Source organism: Arvicola amphibius, chromosome 3, assembly GCF_903992535.2.
Source record: "Arvicola amphibius chromosome 3, mArvAmp1.2, whole genome shotgun sequence".
NCBI classification, from domain to species: Eukaryota; Metazoa; Chordata; class Mammalia; order Rodentia; family Cricetidae; genus Arvicola; species Arvicola amphibius.
This window is the reverse complement of record NC_052049.1, coordinates 154,291,050-154,306,142: the sequence shown is the minus strand read 5'-3', so window position 1 is coordinate 154,306,142 and position 15,093 is coordinate 154,291,050. Positions and strand designations below refer to the sequence as shown.

At 44.9% G+C, this 15,093-nt stretch overlaps 2 protein-coding genes across 5 annotated transcripts in view; one reads left to right on the top strand and one right to left on the bottom strand.

Moving 5' to 3' along the window:
- Me1 (malic enzyme 1) overlaps positions 1-3,297 on the top strand; it is a 138,980-nt gene extending 135,683 nt beyond the window's left edge. Inside the window, exon 15 of the mRNA XM_042054733.1 lies at positions 1,777-3,297. Within this exon, the coding sequence (XP_041910667.1) occupies positions 1,777-1,947 (171 nt within the window). The 3' untranslated portion in view covers positions 1,948-3,297. The remainder of the gene's footprint in view (positions 1-1,776) is intronic.
- An 8,676-nt stretch (positions 3,298-11,973) lies between these two features.
- Rwdd2a (RWD domain containing 2A) lies at positions 11,974-14,961 on the bottom strand. Of its 4 annotated transcripts, none has more exons than XM_038323418.1 (3): positions 14,889-14,961; positions 13,860-14,086; positions 11,974-12,744 (listed from the first exon to the last, which is right to left on the bottom strand). In XM_038323418.1, exons 2-3 carry the CDS (start codon positions 14,058-14,060, stop codon positions 12,067-12,069), a joined length of 879 nt encoding a protein of 292 aa, XP_038179346.1. In that variant the 5' UTR covers positions 14,061-14,086; positions 14,889-14,961; the 3' UTR covers positions 11,974-12,066. The 4 variants fall into 4 exon arrangements, with proteins under 4 accessions (XP_038179346.1, XP_038179344.1, XP_038179347.1 ...); XM_038323416.1 differs by having other exon boundaries at positions 14,732-14,958; XM_038323419.1 differs by lacking the exon at positions 14,889-14,961 and adding an exon at positions 13,045-13,183 and having other exon boundaries at positions 13,860-13,982.
- Between the last annotated feature and the right edge of the window lie 132 nt (positions 14,962-15,093).

Here is a 15,093-nt window from a genome sequence, read left to right as displayed (position 1 = left end):
CAAAGAACTCAAAAGCAGCTCTTGGGACAGATGAGCAGCAGCAGGACTTGGCCAGGAACTGAAAGGCAGAGAAATTTTCTCTAGCACAGATGAGTGGGGTTGCCTTAGTGATGTGGTTGTATTAGTTTGCCATAGTTGACACAACCAAGTGCCACATTCTGGGTGGCTTAAACTAAGCAGAGAAAATTTTAAAAATATCTATCTGTCCATCTGTCTGTCTGTCTGTCTGTCTGTCTATCTATCTATCATCTATCTATCTATCATCCATCCATCCATCCATCCATCCATCTATCTATCTATCTATCTATCTATCTATCTATCTATCTATCATCTATCTATCATCTATCTATCTATCTATCTATCTATCTATCTATCTATCTATCTATCTATCTATCTATCTATCATCTATCTATATCTTATGTGGAGGCTGTACACCCCAGGTCAAGATGCCAGTAAGTTTGGCTTCTTCTCAGGTCTGCCTTCCTGTTGTGTCCTTGGAGTCTTCTCTGTATATGCTCATCTATGGTGTTTTTTGCTGTCCAATTTTTTTCTTTTAAGAACAGAAGTGAAATGGATTAGGGCCATCCTAAAAGCCGTATTTTAACTTCTGAAGTACTGCTGGTGAGGGCACCAACGTATAAGTTTATATGTGTGGGAACACAAACTTGATCCCTAACAGTTTGTTTAAACTGGATATGGTTGGCATTTTCAACCTCTTGCCACTAGGGGTCAGTAGCACCTGCACAGTTTCAACTGCAGTAAAAAGTAAGCAAGTCAAAAGGTAGCTGGATATTGTTAGGTCTTCTTGCATACCAAACTTCCTATTTGAATTTCAGTAGTTTACACTATCCCAAGTTTACCTAAATAGCAGTGAATAAGAGTCACATGTTGTCGTTTATCTTGTTGATTGAGGGTGTAGTCTACAAAATAAGCACTTCAAAAAACTTCAGCTAATAGTGTGTCTGTCTTTTATAGAAAAACAGCCTCGTATTCTGTTCTGATCTATATCAGTTTTTAGTTTCAATTATTTATGTTCTGCACAGAATGCTATAATTTTAGGTTTATTTTGATAATTTAAATGAAAATGAGGTGGCATTCAATTAGAAGAGAAAGTAAGAAAGCAGGGGCAGTAGAGGGAATAAAGACTTGTGGATCCCGAATGATGTGGAATCCCGTATCTGTATTACTTAGAATACTGGGCAGTCGCCCCCACAGAAACTGAGCACTCAGAGTGAAGAGCCAGTTTCAGGAAGGAAGCTGCTAGAAGGGGCTGCAGGTTTGCGGTCCTCAGGTGTATCCAGATGTCTAATTCTGTCACGGAGATGGAGAGGACAGAAACAAAGAGGAACTAAACAGAAATATCTGCTTGTCCTCCCCAAGTGGTGAGTGGGGTGGCAGGCATGGCTGCGGGCGCTGAGAGTGCTGTGCAGAGGGGAGTGAGCTGGAAGATGCTCTTACTGTGACTGGAAGACTGGAGAGAGCACAGAGCGACGGCCTTCAGTCCAGGCTAACCAGCAGCAAGGCATGCCAGGACTGTCAGAGAAAACTGACTGTTCAGGCCTAAATCTCTGCTACGGAGCTTTCCCTGCTTGCTAGTACACCCCCCCTCCCCCCGACCTGTGATTCACAGTTCCATTTTCATTTTCTTCTTGTTTTGTCTGTGGCTTTTACTGTAGTACAAATTAAAAATTAATTTTTGAAATGGATAAAAACTTGATTTGTGTTCAATATCACCTTCTCACTATTAAACTAATGACTTGCCTTCCTTGTTTCTAGATTGTGACAGATGCATACAGAGAAAGGATGGCCACTGTTTATCCTGAACCCCCAAACAAGGAAGAATTTGTCTGCTCTCAGATGTATAGCACTGATTATGACCAGATCCTACCTGATTGTTATTCTTGGCCTGAAGAAGTCCAGAAAGTCCAGACCAAAGTCAGTCAGTAAATACAACAGCTAGAAATTTTAACTTTGCTGATAAGATCCTGAAGTTTTCATAATTTCTAAGGTTGGAATCTTTTATGATGATTCACAGTGAACTTAGAATAAGGTGATTTAGTTTAACAATCAGACCCATGGACATCTATTAAACTAGGATAAACCTCACAGTGCAGTTTTATTTTACTTAATGATTATTTATGTTTTCTGTTTTAATTATTCTCTTTACAAATTCTGTTCAAAAGCTATTGTACCTGCTGCTGAGAAAGTCGTTGCTGATAACGTAGGAAGCTAATGGAAGACCCAAACTAGTAATAAACTAACATAGTGTGACTTGATCACACCAATGCCTACAATTCTTTCTTGACCATTTTGTTAAAATCTTTTAAAAAGTAAAGATAAACACAAACGTAGGCATAGCTGAACTTTTACTAAACAGAAACACTACTTGGCTGCCTAGAGAAAGTTCTTCTCAGGACTTTTATTACCGGCCTCTGCTAGCCGTGTTCTTTTTGCACGACTGAACTCTTTCACTCCTCCAAGGAAGCTAACTGCTGTTTACAGTACCTGTGCAGCCTTAGATCTCAACAATCTTCTGTTACATCCCAGAGAGTAAAGCTCTCATTGCTTTGATTTTGAGCCCCAGGCCCTCCACAAAAGCTCTTTTCCTCATCCCTGACCAAACACTTTGCCCAGCTCCTGGCCCTGCTGAGAGACTGGGATGCTTTGTTAGCGTGGCCTGGACAGTGAGAAAGACCACAAGGAGAATCCTTGCGAAGGAGCTCTGAGGAGGCCTGCTCTGAGACGAGGGTGTCAGAAGCAAGACCATGGTTTCCAGATAAGCTAGGGATCCATGAGAGTCGCCTGCCCTAATGTCCCTCTGGTTAGCTCAGGTGACTGAGAACTCATCGTGTGAGTGGCTACATCTCTGATGTCTAGCTCTCATCAGATACCAAAATACGTTAATTTCTAAACCATCCTGTGTGGGAGAATAACCATGTCCCAGGCTGTGTTAATGTACTGGAAAAATTGATGATGGATCCTAGCTCAGGTTCGAGAACATTGTGCATATCCAGAAACACTTCTGGTTTTGAAGTGATGCTGTAAAGCCTGCATGGTGTTCAGACGGCCCCTCTGTAAAGTGAGCTCCTCGAAGGTGAAGGCTGCCCAGATTCTTTCAAATGTGAGATGAAAGAGTGGAGAGTTTCTAATGGCAACTTTTGGTTAAGAGTTTCCTCTGTGTATTTGGGAAAGATTCAGAATTCCTATCAATTTCTTGTCTGTTTCCGTGTTGTCAAATAGTTTTAACTGAATGTATTTACCTATGCAAAAGATTTATTAAAGCATAGAAAACATGAATAACATTGTAAATAATTGTCATTTTTCTTAATATATTGCTGCCCTTTACAGTGATATTCTGGGTCATATGAGAAGTTATTATTTTTTGTTTTTGTTTTTATTTTTTTGAGATACAATTTTTCTGTGTAGCTCTTGCTGTTCTGGAACTTGCTTTGTAGACCAGGCTGGCCTGGAACTCACAGAGATCCGCCTGCCTCTGCCTCCAGAGTGCTGGGATTAAAGGTGTGCACCACCACCACCGATTTATTAAGCATTTTAAAAAGAAGATTTATCTTTTAGTGTGTGTGTGTGTGTGTGTGTGTGTGTGTGTGCACGTGCACATGTGCTTTTGCTCTGGTTTTCCCTGGTGCCCACAGAGGCCAGAAGTAGGTGTCAGACCCCCTCAGAGCTAGAGTCACAGGTAGTTGTGAGCCCCTCTCCCATGTGGGGCTGGGACCTGAACTGGAGTCCTCTGGAAGAGCAGCAAGTGCACAATTGTAACCTCTGACCCATGTCTACAATTCCAAGGTATTATGAAGTTTTAAAATATTCTAATAACTGCTTATTCCCGTGTGGACTTCATTTAATATGTATGCAAGCACGTGTGCCGGGTGCTGTGCGTGACTCGTCCTGTTCCTAGGGAGAGATGGTGAAGGTGGCGTTAGACGGCTGCGCCTGTTGGCAAGCAGTGTGTAGCTGCTTGTTTTACTCTTAGTTCTTTGGGGGCCTACAGCCCAGCTCCCAAATAAACCACATTCTTATGAATGCCAGGCCTTAGCGTGGCTTATATCTTGCCAGCTTTTCTTATCTAATTATCCCATCTATCTTTTTTTTTTGTTTGTTTTTCGAGACAGGGTTTCTCTGCAGCTTTTTAGAGGCTGTCCTGGAACTAGCTCTTGTAGACCAGGCTGGCCTCGAACTCACAGAGATCTGCCTGCCTCTGCCTCCCGAGTGCTGGGATTAAAGGCGTGCGCCACCACCGCCCGGCTCCCATCTATCTTTTGCCTCTGGGCTTTTACCTTTCTCTATTTCTTTATGCCTTTATTTACTTCTTTCACTGTGGCTGGGTGACTGGCCCTTAATGTCCTCTCCTTTTTTTCTTGTTCCTAGATCTCTTCTTCCCAGATTTCTCCTATTTATTCTCTCTGCCTGCCAGCCTTGCCTATCCTTTCTCCTGCCTTGCTGTTGGCCATCCAGCTCCTTTGATCAGGTGTTTTTGGCAGACAAACTAACACAGCTTTACAGAGTTAAACAGATGCAACGCAAAGAATGATGCAGTCCATCTTTGCATCGTTGAACCAACGTTCCACAGCATAAACAAATGTGATGCATATTAATAATATCCTACAACAGCAGTGCATCATCTCTTCCGTGGTATCCTGGTGGGTTCCTCATGAGGTTGATAGTTTAGTCACTTGTGAAGCCTGCAGAAGACGGGGGCAGGATCTGAGTCCTCGTTGGCCGTCTTCATGCCCTCTCTTTCCACTAGTCTCCTGCAGACTTCCAGCACAGCGCTGTCAGAAGGGGATTCTCGAGTTTTCTAGTAGCATCATTAAAAACATTGGAATTCATGTCAATAATATTACACTAAACCAATATATCTAAAATATTATTTCAAAATATAATTAATATAAGCATTTTTGAGGTTTTGTTGGATTGATTCCAAATGTTTCAAAGGCAGTATTACTTTACCCTGATCACAAAAGGCCATGGGCTGGCCTTTTTCTCATGCACCTTCTGCCTGCTGTGTCAGCCGCCCAAGTGCTAATTGCCAGTATGTCATCCCACCCAGCGTGAGACTAGACTCTTCTCTGGGGTGCCTTACTGCAGAGGCATTTTACTCCAGAAACAATCCTTACATTCAGGACAATCCTATATGACTGAGGCTACGCTAATTGCAAAGCATTCTGCTGGCTTACGTTAATGCTCTCAGAAGAGCCATTTCATTTTTAGTGCTCCCGTCTTTATCTTGTGACTTCCAGAGTCATCAAAAGGACAAGAAGACACGGAGCCTTAATGCGGGGCTTCTCCCTGCACTGTGCTGGCTGTCACTCAGCCACATGGTTGCAATACAGAAGCATGCTGTCCTTTTTTGGTCCAGGGCTGCAAGAGGAAGCAGATAAGATGACAATGTAGCATTGACTTTGCCATAAGTCAAGTTTTTGTTTATGTTTCTAAGGAAGTGAGTAAATGTATTCTAATATATGTGGGGGAAAAAAAGATTGCTTTAGTCATACCAAGATAAGCCCTGCTTCTGTAAGCAGTGCCTGAACTAACTAAAGCTGTTACCCAATCCTGACCTAATGTAAATCCTACGTAAATTTCACAGTTTCCCACCCAATTCCATAAGAAATTACATGAAGTACTCATGTTTAGAAGAAAAAAAATACTCCATCCTCTTTGAAAAAAATGCTCAGTATACAATTACAAAGGAAAAATAATACAGAAAAAAGCATAAAGGTATGATCCTTAATTGGAAGGGGAAACTTGGCATAGATTGACAGATCTGCCTTGTGTTATCACACAAGGTTTTGAAAATAACTGTTATAATAATGTGATTAAAATTCAGGGGAAAGATAACAATAGATTTTTATCATAAACACAGGGTATAAAGAACTAAATGGCTCAAGCCAGACAAAATTCCAGCATGAATAAAGGCGGTGTCACTGAGTCCCACCCCTAGTAGGGGACCTGTTGACATCTAATAATTGCTGGGGGAGGGAGAGACAGTCCTCTCTAATGGTGTGAGCCCGGAAGCTGGACCGCTCTCCAGTGCAGGCTCCACACCCAAGTGTGTTTGGGTAGCACAGTTGAACTCAGTAGGTTTAGAGAGATGGGTGGGTGGGGAGGCTGTGGGGAATCTGGGAGGAGCTAGGGGAGGAGAGTAAATGGGAAAGACAGATTTTGTGTGAAACTCTTAGAAAAGTAATGAAAGCATCATTTAAAAGGACATGCTCCCCCCCACCCCCCAGCCTGGTCTACAAGAGCTAGTTCCAGGACAGGCTCCAAAGCCACAGAAAAACCCTGTCTTGAAAAATCAAAAAAAAAAAAAAAAAAAAAAAAAAAAAAAAAAAAAAAAAGGACATAGGACATAACTGAAGTCATTGGAGGCTTACCATCAATCAGTAGAAGGAAGATCAGTAACCTTAGAGGCTGGTCATTAGAAACTGTCCCGATGAGGGCTGGGGTGGTAACTGGATGGCGGAGTGCTAGCAAGGACAAGGTCCTGGGTGCACTCCCTTGCCAAACAAACACAAAATGAATCAATCAAATTAACAAACAAAGAAACCCAAAACCAACCAACCAAACCCCAAACCCCAGATGACTGTACATCAGCATTTTGCAGCAGTCATGGAGACATGTGGAATTAGTTCCCAGCACAAGCTGGCTCAGTGCAGTGAGAATCCCTTGGCCTGTAGGAATCTTTGCAGGGCCTGGTGACCTGACTTGATGCTTGAGAATCGCTGAAGAAATAACTGCTTCGGGAGTACTTACCAGCTGAGCACCATAAGTACAGGAAGCCCACAGGAGCTCCTTGACGTGGGCGAGAGCAGTTTTCTGACAGGAGCCCAGAGTACCGCAGAAGGGTCACTTGGAGATTTGAAAGTCTCTTTTGTTAGTCTACTTTAATCGGTGTGACAGAATTTTGAAGCAAATCAAACGAGAAATAACTAATGGTTTACAGTTTCAGGGAGTCGGCCCAGGGCCAGCCAACTGCTGACATCACTCTGGTGCTGTGGTGTGAGAAGACACTAGCTGCAGGAGTTTGGGTGGGAGGGAGGAGGGTGCTCATCCTGGGGCTGTCAGTAAGCAGACAGGGAGGCTCTGAGGACAAGATAACATCCTTCAAAGCATCATGCCCCAGGGATCTCTATTGCTGTTTTTACTCTTCGCTTTTACTCTTTGGAGGCCTGCCACTGAACTCCCCAATAAATCACACAGAGTCTTAATCTTACTTATAGATGCCGGGCCTTGGCTTATTTCTAGCCAGCTTTTCTTAAATTATCCCATTTATCTTTTGCCTTTGGGCTTTTACCTTTGTCTGTCTTTATATCTTTTCTTCTTACCCCATGACTGGCTGTGTGGCTGGCCCCTGGAGTCCTCCTCTTTCTCTTGCTCCTAGATCCTCTTGCTTCTTCTTTTCTCCTATTTATACACTCTGCCTGCCAGCCCCGCCTATCCTTTTTCCTGACTTGCTATTGGCCATTTAATTCTTTATTAGATCAATCAGGTGTTCTAGACAGGCAAGGTAACACAGCTTCACACAGTTAAACAAATGCAACATAAAAGAATACATCACATCTTTGCATTATTAAACAAATATCCCACAGCATAAAAAAATGTGCCACATCTTAAAATAATATTCCACAACAAATCTCAGCACATTTGAGCTCAAGACTAGCCTGAGTCACATAATGAGATCCTATCTCAAGAATAATCAAAGGGGCACATCCTCTACCCACTTCATTAACAACCCAGTCAATATGAACTAATATATGGATTAGTCCTCTGACAAAATCTAGCATCCTTATGATCCAGTCACTTATCAATACAGTCACCAGCTTGCAACTAAACCTTTAAAATCAGAACCTTTGGGGTGGGGTAGGTGGGAGGGGCCAGGGACACAGCACTGAAGAATTACAACCTCTAAGATGAACTCAGTAGCAATGTGATAAATATATTTCCAGGATATTTTTTTAGGCTTCCATTCGCCAGCATAGTGTGCTCCAGCCATGCAGTGATGAGGTCAATGGCTCTGCATACGGGCTGTGGGGTTTCTGACGCCACCGGGTCCTATTGGACAGCACTGTGTACCAGCCCTCTGGTTTGTTTTCCAACAAGGAGTTAGTTATAAATTACTATTGTATTTTGATTTTTGCTAGTTTTGTTGTATTAAATTTTGTATGTGTATGTGTGTAGGTATGTGCACGTGGGTACAGATGCCCGCTGAAGCCAGAAGAGAGTTTGCAATCCCCAGGAGCTGCAGTCATATGCAGTAGGAAACCATCTAGCATGGGAGCTGGGAACCAAACTTGGGTCCTCTGGAAAAGTACTGCTTCCAGGACCACTGATACTGGGCCTTTACCATCACCTTTAGACTGCAGTTCTCCCATACCTGCCGGTCATCTGCTGACAGGAGCTCAAACACTGAATCGTTAGTTCTCTGGATGCCTGGTATAAGATCCAGCATGCCAGAGTGGGGGAAATAGATCCCCTGAAAACACAAGCAAAGCCTGTGGCTCAGCCAAGTTTTGTGGAAGTCCACAATGTGGTGTACTCGGGGATAGTAAAGATGTCTCCTTCATAAGGAAGGACACATTGTATACTTCATTCCTCTTACTAGAGAAGGGAACTCTTGTTTGGTGGACTCTCTTGACAGAATTTGGCCAGGTAGCCCAGGCTGACCTCAAATTTGCATCCTTCTGACTCTGCCTTTGTCTTCCATATGCTGGGATTATAGACCTGTAGCTATTTGGCTATTTGATGGACTTTAGAAAAATTTGAACACATTGCTAAACCTCTAGCTCTGGATGTGGACAGAGAGGGGTCTCTTAGGTGATGACTCACTGCAGTGTTCTTCCACATGGGCTTTATGAAGGAGAAATAAATTGGTTTAGTTTCTGTGACAAATCAGGATTCTGCATAAAACCTGGATTTTGGAGTAAAACGATGTCCCTTCAGGATATAACTATTCTATAGAATTACAATAGGGCATTTGCAGTAAAAGCAAAAAAAAAAAAAAAAAAAAAAAAAAAAAAAGCTCCTTGAATAGGCACCTTTGAGTTTTCATCTCTCGGCTTAGGTGGCTCAGTTACATGAGAACTCAATCTCACAGGTAACATGCTTGCCTTGAAGCAGTACCTTCCCCATGGCCTGTCAGCTAAGGTGCCCCCTGCTACTCACCCAAGTGTCTTCAGCTTTTAGTGAAGATTCAATATATCAATAAATAATGAAAGACAAATACACTCTTGAGAAAATGCTTAACTCAGTAAACTTCAAGGAGATCTTGATTGTTATGAACAAGTATTCTTCCCAAATAGCCATTTAAAGATTTTAACTTAGAATATCATTAGCAGCTGAGGAGCTGCGGAGAAGCTGGGCATTCAGAGGTCCAGAGATGCTCCTGGTAGCAGGAACTCAGGAGCACTTCTCCCTGGGGCTAGGGCTGGCTGGTTCCAGTTACTTCTCTGAACCGTACAGAAGGGACTGTTCCCAAGGCCATGTGTGCATGACTGAGGTTGGTGTGTGTTCCTGTTGCTCTGGGCACACACAACAGCCGTGTGCTGTGAGTTTTGAATGAGATCTTATGTATGTACATATGTATGTATACATGCATGTGCAAGCAGACATTTTAATATAAAATCTGAACCTCTAACAACTGTCTGTTGGTAATACCCTAAAGTCCTGTTCAGTGCTAATGCTAATACTGGCCATGTTAGAACAGAATACTGAAAAAATTCTTAGAAGTAGCTCCAGAGGCAGTCATGAGTTCATAGACTTGAATGTATTCTGCTCATTGAATTATGTAATAATCTAGTTTTGTTCCATATTTTACTCCTTAAGTTGTTTATTTTCCGGGAAACCATTTTTGATAACTTAATTGTAGAAGTCCTCTGTGGGTTAACCATATAGCACGGTCTCATTTCAAAGGACAAAGGGTTAATGGAGTTTAAAAGGGCCTAAAATTTGTGAATGTTGCTTTAATGATAGGTAGTTTAAGGAGATAGGTATGGTGTGTGTCAAGTTGGGAGCATAGGCCCCAGTCCCTAGCATCTATCCCAGCCCCCAGGCCTGGTCTGGACTCCAAATCCCAGCAGGCCAGATCAGATGGGGTCAGGACCACTCCCCAGGGTACTTAAGTGATATCCCAAAAGAGGAAAGAGGAACACATGGTCTCCCTTTCTTCCTCCAGGGGATCGTGTTCCTGCAGCTTCCTGGTTCCTTTCGGGGGCCACCGGAGAGTGTAGATCTCCCATTAAACCTGGATATTTCTTAATTTGGCTTGTTTTGATATGGCTTGATTGGGAATTTTTGCGTCGTCAGGGAGCTCGTGTTAGAAAATATTCCTAACAGTGTGTTTAGTTTTGGCAAACATGGAGAAATTGTTTGGAGATGTTAAGTCCTGTTTCTTCCTCCTCTATGTAGGTAAGGTGTGAAGCCCCAGCATGGGTTCCATTGGCATAAAAAGGGATTGAAAAATAAGTGGGGGGGGGGGGAAGCTAAGGTCTTTCCAGACAGGGCATCGCCAGAGCTTTCAGGGACTGACTCGTGCCTTGAGAAGACTCCTGATGAGCTACACAATGGAACCAGTTTTATAGCCCCATGGGCACAGGGGACTCTGAAGAGGCATGGAGTGCTCTCCCCAGCCCAAGGGCGTGCGTGTGCTTCCATCCTGGACGGACAGCAGGTGTGAAGGTACTGGCTCCTCAGAGGCTTCTTCAGGCTCCTCAATGCGTACAGCATTGGCAGCGGTGATGGGGAGTGGGGCATTCCTCTGCATGTCACTAAATCCTGCCAGTTTGGCATCCTGAAGAGACCAAGTCGTCACCTGAGACCCAGCAGGGGGATGGAATTCTTTTCAGGAAAGGAGTGTGATGGTAGAGACCAGAGGGAAGGGTCGGTCCCCTGGCACACAGGAGATGTCTGGGAATTCTTGGGCTAGACACCTAGCGACAAAATGATTGAGAAAAGCTACTTTAGTGAGACTCTTTACAATGTTTTATGTATATGAGTGCTTGCTCTGCATGCATGTCTGTGCACCTGTGTGTGACTGGTGTCCTCAGAGGCCAAAGAGGGCACCAGGTACCCTGGAACTGGAGTTAGACAGTAATGAGCCACCGTTTATGTGTTAGGAATTGAACCTAGGTCCTCTGGAAGAGCAGCCACTGCTCTTGATCTCTTTCTCTCAGCCTCTTTTTAAAATTATTCAACTCTCATTTTGAAAAGGGCCGGTGGAACTTTAGACTTACCACTGAAAATGTAGTTTGACTTTTCCCCAAAGGTGATGGTGTGATCCTTAGTTCTCTCTCCCTTTTACTGTTTAAATGCATACTCGCATACAAGCACTAATGTGTTATTCTGTGTATGTGCCTGAGACCTTACGGTGATCTCGGCTGTTGCTGTTAGCATCTAGTTTTACTGAAACACTTCACATAGGGTTTTTAAAGTAAGAAATGTACTAAGCAGGTGCTCTTCTCAGTTTACCTGTGATTTAGATTTCATTTCCAGTGATGAGCTGGCATATCATCTCTGTGCTGGTGTTGTGGAACTATGTCTCAGATTTATGAATTTATATCTGCAGTCTGGCTTTTGACATGAACTGTGGGGCTTGGGACTTCATTTATTTATTTGTGTGTGAGTATGGGTGTCTTTCCTGAATATGTCTGTGTACCACGTGTGAGCCCAGTGCCCGAGGAGGCCAGAAGAGGGCGTCGGATCCAGTGGAACTGGAGTTACAGATGGCAGTGAGCCACAGTGTGTGACCTCTTGAAGTGCAGCCAGTGCTCTTAACTTCTGAGCCACCTCTCTACCCTGGTTTTGGACTTGTTGAGCCAAGTTTCTCTGGTTAAATAGACTGTTTTATTAATTTATAATGAAACGGTATTCAGGTGTGACTTTACACAGCAACCTGGAAACAACATCACAGTTACACTGATAGAATTTGCTTCATTATCAGTCAGAAAATTCTAGAGCAGGTTTTCACCCAGAATTATATAGAGCCATTGGCCTTTTTATTTTGGTCTTATTAACATAAATACTTAGTACAATTACAAGCATTTTAATGGAGTCCTAGGACTCTGAACTTTTGCTTTCAATACCAAATAGTATCTGAAAAACATGCTCACTTTTGTGTTTTCTGAGAAACTCTAGGAACTGGCCCAGGTTCATGTGATAATCATTCCTCAGTCCATAGTCGCCATGGGCCTCAAGGAGTAATTCTTCAAAAGAATGGAAGAGGCGCAGGTCTTCACCGTCCCCCTCTGTTTCCACGCTCTCGGCGTGCTTGCAGGAAATGTGCTTCCAATTGGGGTATCTGATTGTGTGCCAGAATTCCTCACAGTGATCCTTGAAGCCCTCCACACAGATTATGCCAGGCTTTCCCGTCATGCAAAATCCAGTCACATCTAACCTCTTGCCCACTTCCAGAATCTTTTTCCTTAGGTCCTGCTGGTATATGTGGTGGCTGTAGATCCACATCCGGAGGAACGTGTTCTTGACCGGCTTTGCTTGTGTGGACGGCTCACCTGACAGCTTTCTGTTGAGGAAGTAGGATGCGCTGTTGTCCTGCAGCCACTGGATGGCTGCGCAGACACACAGCTCACCCGGATCAAAAGTCCCCAGATAAGCAGTGAGACCTTGGTTGAGAAGGAGCTGCTGTTGTCTGTCGAGCTCAGGTGACCGTCCAAACAGCTGCAAAGCCACGTACGGGTAGCTGTGAGGCATGGTTACTTGCAAATCAATTGTCACCTTAAAATAAAAACCACACAGATTTCAATACCACAGAACCACACGAGCCAGCTTATCACGGCAACGACACGGTTATGACAGGAAACAGTCACGGGGGTTATCAAGTGCCAGCTACAAGTTGTGCAGTCATTTTTGTTTTTTTTTATTTTTCAATCATTGCAGGGTGCCCTGTGCTGGAGAAGGAACGGATAAAGTCAGACATGCTTTCTGCCTTAGACTAGAGCCCAGTGAAGGAGACACACGTTAAACAATGACCACACAAAGCGAGAATTTAATTTGAATCTGAGAAGCAGTATTTACCATGGGAAAAGTTCAAGGTTCCATTGAAGTGTGTAATCAGTGATACGAAAATCAAGTCTGGGAAGCCGTAGCTGGCTCTGAAGCATGAGTTCTCAAGTGTCCAGGCCACATGGCACCTGCACTATATCTGCTAATACTCCTGGGGTTAAGGGGATCAAAAGATGGGGTGAGTTTATAGTTAACATTTCGATTTTGTATCTGTAGTTACTCTCTACAGGCAGTGCCATCAACACCATCCTAAACACTAACCTCCGAGAAGCCTCTTTGTGGCAGGCAGCATTTAGGTTTGTGAAAATCGTGGTATCTGCAGAAGGCACATTCTAACAGTTGGGTTGGTAAGAAACTGAATGAGGAGCCAGAAGAACAATAAGACTGCAGGATATTTTTCACCGAAAACAGTAGGCATGTTTGTTAAAAAGGTATGTGCATTTATGTAAAATTCAGGATTAAGGAGCACCTTGAGTTTGGTACCTTTTCCTTCCTTCCAAACAAGTAATGGGATATGTATCTGGAACCGTCTCTGATTCTTGGATAGGAAGCTCATGCACTGGGTTTTCAGTCAAAAAGTGGACACTTGGGGATGGAGATGGCGCAGCACTGGCTGCTCTTCTAGAGGGCCCAGGTTGGAGTCCAAATACCCACGTGATGTCTCACAAACTTCTGTGACTCTAGTACCACCCTCCTTTGGCTTCCGAGGGTACTGCATGCATACACAAGGTTGCATGCTCAAGGCTAAACACCCATACCATACACATTAAAAATACACAAAAACAATGGGCACCCAGAAATACGTAGAAAAAAATAAAAGCACCCACCTTGGGCTCCTCAATTTGGAGCGTGATCACAAATTCGATGTTGTGTGGGAGCGCCTCCCTAGTGCCTTCCAGATACCTCTTTATGTTCGTTAGGGCGTTTACATCTTCCAGTTTTACTTCTCCTTGGTTAGGAAACATAGAAAACAGCATTTCCATCTCCAGCAGCTGAAGCTGAAGGCTTTCTTTTACCGACGCTGACATGTCTCCAAATCAACCTGCTTGGAAACCTGGAAAGGCCCAGAAGCAGTGGGTTTGTTAATGACACCTCGTGTCCAGAAAAATTTCCCAAGGTCCCCTTTCTAGGAGGCAATTCCTGTTTGCGGAGAGCTAGGGGCAGGCACCCAGACACTTAAACTGTTTAGATTTCTCTCCTTACCCCCAAATCTAGTATGCACAACACATCCTGTTAAAATGCTCCGTCAACACCTAGATTCCTAGTCTCTCTTCCCCACCCTTGCTGGTCATTCTGGAGTCTGCGCTTTCAACAGGTGATTGAGTGACAAGGTTCGCGGCAGGTGGTTGCAAACACCTGTGTACTCCAGGCCAGCCTCAATCCCGAGAAAAGCAGGGGCCGGCCCAGGAATCCCGCTGGGATCTCAGGCCTGCGCAGGGCTGGAGGCGGCGGGGAGAGAAGTTCACCGAGCGGAGAGGGAGAAGGGGCTCTGGGTCGTCCCCGCTGCCCGCCGCCAGCCCTCACCCGCAGACCCCTTGGAGAACAGCCCACCCGGACGGCAGTGGCGTGCAGCATTTCGCGCAGGTGCATAGGGCCTCCTCGGCCTAGCCACGGAGCTGGGGGAGGGGGTCTCAGCCACTTAATAAATGACGTCTAGGGTCGAGGGGGTGAGGACCCACAGGGATGGCGCTACCCTCACCTTTCACGGGCTGGGCTGGGAGGTGACCTCGGTGGTCGGAGGGACAGCAGTGCTCCCCGCCCTTTGGGGAGCCCTGCCCCCCGAGGCCTAGGCTGGGAGACGCAGCTGCCCACCCCGGGTGCTAACCCTCGGCCCGCCTCGGCCACCGCGGCCTCACCCTTCCAGCTCACTCAAGCCAAGCAGCCCCTGAACCCGCACCGAACCGCAGCCGCAGTTCCGCGGGCGCGAGCAGCGCGCGGACGGCTGGGGGCGGGGCCTGGCGCATGGGGCGGGGCCATGGTATCCAACCCGCCGCGATTGGCTGGGGCGGGAGCCGGGAGCAGGGGCGGGGACGTCAGACCCTCCCCACCGCGATTGGCCGG